We start from the raw sequence: 8,786 nt of genomic DNA, 5'->3' as shown, positions 1-8,786 counted from the left end.
ATGCACCAACACCACCATGGAAAACATGTATGAAAGATGAACTAAATTAAACAAAGTATCATACGACAATAATATATTATTATGCTTAATTTGCAAGCCTAAGTACTACAGAACAATATAATTGGTACCGCATTTCTCACCATGCACCAACACGACCATGAAAAATATGTATGAAAGATGTACTAAATTCAACAAAATATCATACGAGAATAAGGTATTATTATACTTAATTTTCAAGCTTAAGTACTACGAATTAATATACTTGGTACCACGTTTCTGACCATGCACCAACACCACTATGAAAAACACGAATGAAAGATGTACTAAATTTAATAAAGTAAAATATATACGACAATAAGGTATAATTTTACTTAGTTTGCAAGCCTAAGTACTACAGAGCAATATAATTTGTACTGCGTTTCTTACCACACACCAACACAACAATGGAAAACATATACAATGGATACATATATGTGTGTTTGTTAATCATATGTGACTAAATTAGACATTAGAATGCATAAACATATGATGTTCATGATTGATACTACTATATTAGACATTTGATGTGTAAATATATGTTAATCACCACTGATGTTACAAAATTAGGACATTGAATGCATAGATAAGATTGTTTTATACATAGATGATACAAACATGTCATTAATACTTCTAATGTCTAATTTATTATCATATATGGTGATTAACAAATACATGCATATGCATTCATTGTATATGTTTGTATCATCTATGGATAACACAATCTTATCTATGCATTCAATGTCCTAATTTTGTAACATCAATAGTGATTTACATATTTTTATACATCAAATGTCTAATATAGTAGTATTAACCATGAATATCACATGTTTTGGTTCATGGTTAAATTATATTGATTCGTATTACTTAGGCTTGCAAATTAAGTATAATAATACCTTATTGTCGTATGATACTTTGTTGAATTTAGTACATCTTTCATAAATATTTTCCATAGTGGTGTTGGTGCATGGTCAAAAATGCGGTACAAATTATATTGCTCCGTAGTACTTAGGCTTGAAAATTAAGTATAATAATACCTTATTGTCGTATTATACTTTGTTAAATTTGGTACATCTTTCATTCATGTTTTTCATGGTGGTGTTGGTACATGGTCAGAAACGCGATACAAGTTATATTGCTCCGTAGTACTTAGTCTTGCAAATTAAGTATAATAATACCTTATTGTCGTATTATACTTTGTTAAATTTGGTACATCTTTCATTCATGTTTTTCATGGTGGTGTTGGTGCATGGTCAGAAATGCGATACAAATTATATTGATCCGTAGTACTTAGCTTTGCAAATTAAGTATAATAATACCTTATTGTCGTATGATACTTTGTTGAATTTAGCACATCTTTCATACATGTTTTCCATGGTGGTGTTGGTGCATGGTCAGAAACGCGGTACAAATTATATAGCTTCGTAGTACTTAGGCTTGCAAATTAAGTATAATAATACCTTATTGTCGTATGATACTTTGTTGAATTTAGTACGTCTTTCATACATATTTTCCATGTTGGTGTTGGTGCATGGTCAGAAATGCGGTACAAATTATATTTCTCCGTAGTACTTAGGCTTGCAAATTAAGTATAATAATACCTTATTGTCGTATTATACTTTGTTAAATTTGGTACATCTTTCATTCATGTTTCTCATTATGGTGTTGGTGCATGGTCATAAACGCGGTACAAATTATATTGCTCCGTAGTACTTAGGCTTGGAAATTAAGTATAATAATACATTATTGTCGTATGATACTTTGTTGAATTTAGTACATCTTTCATACATATTTTCCATGGTGGTGTTGGTGCATGGTCAGAAACGCGGTACAAATTATATTGCTTCGTAGTACTTAGGCTTGAAAATTAAGTATAATAATACCTTATCGTCGTATGATACTTTGTTGAATTTAGTACATTTTCCATACATGTTTTCCATGGTGGTGTTGGTGCATGGTCAGAAACGCGGTACAAATTATATTGCTCCGTAGTATATGAGTTCAAAAAATAAGTATATTATTGTCTTGTTGTGGTATGCTACTTTGTTAAATCTGGCATTTTCCATACATGTTACAAACACATACAATGAATAAATATGAATGTGTTTGTTAATCACCATATATGTTACTAAATTAGATATTATAAGTATCATTGATATCCATTCTTGTAAGTGTATAAAATCCACATGAATTTGCAGTGCTATTTCATACAATATGTAGTATAATGTAACCAAATATTTGGTATAATAAAAGCTGTGTTGTGGTAAAATAAACTCCAGAATGTGCTACATACTCATTGTATATAACATGCAACTACAAAAAGTATCTCAAGACATATGGTTATCCAAAATATATAATTTATAGCGTAATGAGTACCGACAAAAATAACCCCATATAGCAACTATATGTCTTCCTTGCATGTCTTGTGATTGTAACCGGCAAACATCTCATCTACATACTATATTGCTTCTTTATAGATTCTGCGATTATGACCGACAAAAATAGCTCATCCACATACTATATTGTTTTCTTTTATTTTCTACAATTATGCCCCGGTTTGTGACACCATGCACACTTGATAACACGTTTCTTTACTTGAGACGGGAATATTTGTGTCCTTCTACGTCCTGGCTGCGATCAGACATCCGGCGGTCTAATTATATTACCATTAGAATGTGGTAAATCAGTATTGATGTCGAATGTGGGATTGGATTGACAACTGCCACATAAGATCTTCGATAATTTTAAACTTTGTAGCAAGAGTCACAAAATTCATATATTGACAAACCCTTTGATTCAATCGCAGTACAAACATGTTTACAAGGGATCCCATTAATTTTCTAAATTCTACATGAGCAACTCCAGTTTCCCAAATCCACTGCACAACTTTTATCACCATCAAGAAACTCAAAAAGCCATGAACTAAACCTATCAACCTTCAAATTCCGAGATTTAGTGTAGTTTCGCAACAAAGTATTTTATGGCTTAGGACATAGGTTTCCAACCATTAGTAGAGATGAATCTCGTCGATAATTCATCATGTTCATAATTTGTAACCGTATGGTATCAATCATGGATACAATTGGCAAATGTCTTTCGGGTTTAACCCAACTATTCCAACATTATGCTTGATTGTTGTTGATTATGCCCCATTTTGTTTTCCAGAAAATAAGCAATTTTCCCAATTTTCGGGATATGAATTTTTAATAAATTTTTCTGAAAGAGGTATTGACTTGATTATACTAGTAACATGAACAATAAACTGACTCTCCATTGTCGCGTACGCTGCTTTTTGGAATTTAGATTCCCAATATTTTTTGTTGTTCAATGGATACTTCTTCAAAACCTAAAATTTAAATAACACAATATTAAAAATCTCATATACAAAAGATATTATTTAAAATCAAATGAGCAGTAATAGTACTTGCCTGCGTGCGAAAATTATCCACCAAGTGTCGCAAACAATATACATGGTGACTACCGGTAAATATATTGGGGATTGCCTTAACAAGACCACTGTGTCTATCAGAAAATAATGTGAACTGTGAGAAAACTACACAATTTTGTATTTTCAAGACACCCCTCAACTTTAAACAGAACCATTTCCAGTTAGCATCATTCTCAACCTCCACTACCGCAAATGCTAAAGTGAATAGGTCATCATTAGCATCTTTTGTCATGACACTTAGTATGCATCCTTTGAATTTATTTTTAATATGTGTTCCATCTAAAAAAATCAATGGTCTGCATCCCTTAACAAATCCAACAATACATGCATGTAAAGAGATAAAAAGTCGTCGAAACTTGTTCATTTCATCAACGTCGCAATCAACCCAACTACCAGGATTTGTTTGTTTCAAAGCATCACAATACCACCTCAATTTATCAAAACATCCTTTCTCTGTCCCATAAAGTTGATGCATTGATATTTCCTTGTCCATCCATGCAGTATGATACATCAATTCAACACCATATTCCTTATGAATATCTCTTACAATTGCAGACGGTCGATATGATGGTTCACATCTCAATTTATCTTTGACAATATTTGCCACCCAAACAGAATCAGCCTTTGGATGGACTCTTCTCCGAAGATTTTCCTCTTCACATACGTGCTGAAGACAACATTTTCTAATTCCAAATGTTCCATCTTCCTTATATTTGGATGCATATATTTTCCATGCACAACCACTGACATTACAAACAACGGAAACCTTTTGTCTGTCATTTTTCTTATACACAAACAATTTCATGGTAGCATATCATAGTTTTTAAGAACCTTTCGAAACTCATCAGCATTTTTAAAAATTTGTCCCACTCCATGAATCAAATGACTCCAAGCATCAATGAAGTTACTCTGTAGAACCATTTTATATTGAGAAGCACTCGAAGAACCAACATCCGCATCAAACTCATTCCTTAAAAAATCAACAATAAAATAATTCAATAAATCAATTGAAATACCAACATCCATATATTAAATAAAATGTACTTACTAACTGTATGAATAAATTAAACAGTAAATTGGATTATGTATTTTTAATGTTCGGGTGTAGCACAACTACAAACAAAGAAAGATATGAATTACCCGAGAGTATCCTTGTCAATTGGAATAATTTCTTATTTTCGGATTGCTATCATGTCAATGATATTTACTTTAATGTAGACAAACAATCGGATCATATTACTTACATCCTGATCTTCATTCAATGTCACATATAACTTTCGGTGAGATGCAAGATATTGTAAGATGGTTGAAGAAGGATTGATTTGATCACATTTTTTGTCAAGATGCAAATACATCTGCATTAGGCTCACATCCTCCTCTATTGTTAAGATAAACAAATTCTTATTGTATGAACAACTTCGTAGCAACATCATACCACCTTCAGTATTGACTCTATATCTTCACACAGAAAAAGAGTGTTATTGTTACAATATTAATGAAAAATATTAGGACTTCTGGGCAGCTTCTTGTAATTACGCATAGAAAACATTGCTGTTATTGGTTCCATTTTCAACTTTTCCTTATAAACAAATCCTCATAACTAAAATATATCATGAAACACAACCAATCCATAACATATGAACGCAAAATAAAGCTTTTGGAATGACTCTCTGCGCACCTCGATAATATTGTTTATTTTTTTAAGTAAACTCAACCATTGTCTTAAAAAAAAGCTTACTTTGGGGATTTTTTCAAATTTACTAAAAAATAGACAATGACAACCAACCAGTTACCATAGTACAAAATCGACATAACCAAATTCAATACAATAATGAACACAAGAATGCAAAATGTACAAATAAAAGCAAGATCAAAAAAATCTAACACAAATTGCATGAAAAGTGAGACAAACAGAACAAACAGATAAGAAAAATCCACTCCCTCGTTTTCTTTGCTTCAGGTCGTTGTCCCTCTTCGTCGCCCCTTCCAAATCTTTTTCAGTAGGTGTCGCAGGCCACAGGGTTCCTACGACCCATGTATTTTGCGTAGGTTCTCTACATTAAGGAGAATATATGGAAATCTGTCGAAAAAAATTGTGGGAGAAGATAATAGATGGAAATGAGTGGAGAGAAATTGAGGGAGAAGAGAAAGATGAAAAAATCGGCAGAGATCGGCAGAGAAGGAGAGTGACAAGAAAAGATGGGCTTGAACCAAATTAAAAAGTGGAATAAAATAATAAGATTAAGGGAAATATTAAATAAAATATGAACTAGGGAGTGAGAAATAAGTTTTTGATTTATTAGATAGTATATAATACAATATTATTGCATAGGGACTGAACATTAAATCCAATTTTTCATTAGATATTTATCTTGAGTTGCCCCAAAAATTAAAGCATTCTTGATTGCCAAGGATAAAAAGTTTGGCAGATTGATGGAAAATTAGGGAAAACATGTTAGGAATTTAATTAATAAATGGCGTATTATTAGATAATAACAATAATTTACGGTATTATATTATTCTTAGACGCATTTATATGATCTTTTTTTTATTTTTTCTAAATATCTCAAATTCGTTTGAATTTGTTAGAAAAAAATGGATCAAATCTTTTGCTGAATGAGAAATCTAATAAAATATAATTTATTTGAACATTTACAATTATGTTTAAAAATAATCTGTAAATGGAAATTTTAATCGCTATGTTTTTTAAATGTTTGCAAATGCGATAAAATTTCATCGAGTTTCACATAAATGTTCATGTTATCATTTCGTTTTTCTTTTTCCTTTTTATCCACATTTTTCTTTTAAAATTTGCTTGCTTTCTTGGATTATCACCCAGTATTCTGGACCATTTTCATGGGTTTGTCCACGAATAACTATGGGTTAATTATTATTAGAGGTGTTAAAATGGACTTGGTTCGTCGTGTTAGCCCGATCCGTCATACCAAATAAGTAGGTTGAGTTGCAATTTTTCAACTTGCCTAAAAGTCTCTTTGTCCTGCCTAATAGTGGGTTGCTGGTTGGTTCGCCAAAACCCATCAAATTACACGTAGAGCTGCTGGGTTTGCCTGCCCATCACCTGAAATAAGTGGGTTGAGTTGATGTTTTCTCAACCCATAAAAGTGGGCCAAACCCGCCCCGCCTAATGACGAGTTGCGATGAGTTGTGGATCGGTCCATTCCACATTTCCACTAGTCCGTTTTGACACATCTAATTATTATGTTACGCGTGTTGTATAACAACTAACAAGAAATATTTTTAAGTATTCAACCAATAATCAACGCATACCAACATTATATAATAAGTAATTACACCATATAAACTTTTTATGTCTATTAATTTTTTTTTATCATTTACACGTACATCTCATCATTTTGTCATCCTGAACCAAACGGTTCTTATAAAATATAAAAAAATCATTTCGATTGATACTATCATCTCTTGACCCGATAGTTTTGAAATTTTTTTTTTTTTTAAAAAGAAAAAAAATATCAAAAACGAAGAAGAAGAAAAGGAAAAAAAAAAAAAAAGAAAAAATTAAAGAGAGGAGGAGGTAAGAACTAAGAAGAACAATTAACACTCGATTTTTCGTTTCGTTTCGTTTGCCCAATCATCCTTGTCTTTGTCGACGGATGGCAAATCAATATTCACTGGATTTGATAGCCATGAGATCTTTGTGGCTCTAATTTCTCCCAATAATTGTACTCATGGAAAACACTGGACATAACACAATCAAATTAGGCAAAACTTAAATATATTTTGTATTTGATAAAAAAAATTCGATTTTTTTCCTACATTCAGATTTGACTTACAAAATATTTAAAATCCTGAAACATATTATAATATTTTATGGAAACAATACGAAATGCATGGTAAATCTGAATACCTGCTAATGCAACAATTGAATGCCAAATTGTTCTGTGGGATGCAGCAGAGGACACTGCACATACAAATATTTTATTTGTTATTACGGAAAATATTACGGCATAACTAGTACTTCCGATTTCACGATGAATTAAACGATTTATTAATTTATTTATTTTTAAAATTATAGAAATGGTTTAATTTTTAAATGTAACCTGAATCACAATTAGTCGTTGAGTTCCAGCCACCACACATGCATAAATCTGTATATTTATCAATATCATAGCCACAGGATCCACCGGTGGCTTCGCAGGCCCAACAAAAGGACCCATTCCTTTGCAAAGAATACTTCACCTGAATACCATAGGCCCATCCTCTCGGCCTGCCCACTTTCAACGGGGCCAAGCTATACGCACTGCTGTACCCCTGGCAGTCCAGCCCGGAAAGATTCACGGCCTTGACGGCATGGAACGACGTCGCGCAACAATCAGGAGGGCCCGATCCATAGGCTGGGCCCAATTGTCTCGGACCGAACATGTTCCATGCCGGGCACCCGTAATACTCCTCGCACCCTAGTCCCGACACATTTTGACAAAACATGTGCTTGACCGGAAAGCCTTGGAAGAGCGGGGAGCGGGTCGAGCAGCCAAGTAGCATGAACACGTTGTCGGATGTCGGGGTTAAGTGCACGGCCCGCCATGGCTCGACCACGAATCCGTTACCTCGGCCTCCCCATACTAGGGAGTCACAATTGGACATGTGAGGGTCATGTAACACTAGTGTCTCGTATGCATAATCAATATCCAACACGCGGTATGAACCAGAACTAATGTGCAACATCAAGACGTCGTTGATGCAAAACAAGAGTTCTCGGAAGCCGGAATGGCCACAACCTGGTCCAAGGGCGAAAGGGTAATCGATGGTGAGATTCCCGCAAAATGACCTGCATGTGCTGCCATGACCATAGCCGATGACTACGTAAATCAGTGTGTAAAATGTTAGAAACAGAGTGGGGAAGAAGAGGGAAGTCATGGATGAAGAAGCCGAGAGGGATTTGGGAGAGGAGATGTGGTTTCTTGAAAAAGGAATAGAAGCAAGTACATATTGATACTTTGCTTGAGAAGGGGAATTATATTAAGACTTAAGGGGATCTTTATTTTTATATTTCAAAGTTCTTTTTTGAGGTATCTGCAGAGGGCATCTTTTATATGATTTTTCTCATCTTTTAGGGGGCAATTGTGGTTTATTTAAGAAGGCATGACTGACTTTTGAGGTCGTGTTTTTGCTGTAATTTGCTTTTAAACATTGCAGCTTTGTTGAAGGTGTAGAAACAAGTGTAATGCTTTTCTTTACACGTAGAAATTGTGATGCTCCTGAAATGCTTTCTTGTCAAACTATTCATATGATCCCAAAATTTGAAAGGACCCTTTAAAAGGTC

At 33.6% G+C, this 8,786-nt stretch overlaps 2 protein-coding genes across 2 annotated transcripts; both read right to left on the bottom strand.

The window, feature by feature from the left end:
* Window positions 1–2,673: 2,673 nt before the first annotated feature.
* On the bottom strand, window positions 2,674–4,289 carry LOC140877883 (uncharacterized). The gene is made up of 4 exons (XM_073281479.1): window positions 3,465–4,289; window positions 3,287–3,382; window positions 2,850–2,914; window positions 2,674–2,755 (listed from the first exon to the last, which is right to left on the bottom strand). The coding sequence occupies exons 1-4, from the start codon at window positions 4,287–4,289 to the stop codon at window positions 2,674–2,676; spliced, it is 1,068 nt and encodes a 355-aa protein (XP_073137580.1).
* A 2,590-nt stretch (window positions 4,290–6,879) lies between these two features.
* Window positions 6,880–8,380, bottom strand: LOC140877882 (uncharacterized). Its single transcript, XM_073281478.1, has 3 exons — window positions 7,564–8,380; window positions 7,371–7,424; window positions 6,880–7,201 (listed from the first exon to the last, which is right to left on the bottom strand). Exons 1-3 carry the CDS (start codon window positions 8,378–8,380, stop codon window positions 7,167–7,169), a joined length of 906 nt encoding a protein of 301 aa, XP_073137579.1. The 3' UTR covers window positions 6,880–7,166.
* Between the last annotated feature and the right edge of the window lie 406 nt (window positions 8,381–8,786).

Source organism: Henckelia pumila, chromosome 2 (genome assembly GCF_033568475.1).
Source record: "Henckelia pumila isolate YLH828 chromosome 2, ASM3356847v2, whole genome shotgun sequence".
In the NCBI taxonomy this organism is placed as follows: Eukaryota; Viridiplantae; Streptophyta; class Magnoliopsida; order Lamiales; family Gesneriaceae; genus Henckelia; species Henckelia pumila.
Note: the sequence above shows the minus strand (reverse complement) of the source record. Positions and strands in the feature narration are given on the sequence as shown.

Bases quoted from the DNA above. Each gene is read 5' to 3' on its own strand.
- LOC140877883 (XM_073281479.1), bottom strand. From the start codon at position 4,289: ATGAAATTGTTTGTGTATAAGAAAAATGACAGACAAAAGGTTTCCGTT. The intron at 3,383-3,464 runs GCAAGTACTATT...TTTAAATTTTAG, and splicing joins TGGATAATTTTCGCACGCAG to GTTTTGAAGAAGTATCCATT. The intron at 2,915-3,286 runs GTTACTAGTATA...AAAGTTGTGCAG, and splicing joins AGAGTCAGTTTATTGTTCAT to TGGATTTGGGAAACTGGAGT.
- LOC140877882 (XM_073281478.1), bottom strand. From the start codon at position 8,380: ATGACTTCCCTCTTCTTCCCCACTCTGTTTCTAACATTTTACACACTG. The intron at 7,425-7,563 runs GTTACATTTAAA...TTGTATGTGCAG, and splicing joins AACGACTAATTGTGATTCAG to TGTCCTCTGCTGCATCCCAC. The intron at 7,202-7,370 runs GTATTCAGATTT...TGTTATGTCCAG, and splicing joins TTCAATTGTTGCATTAGCAG to TGTTTTCCATGAGTACAATT.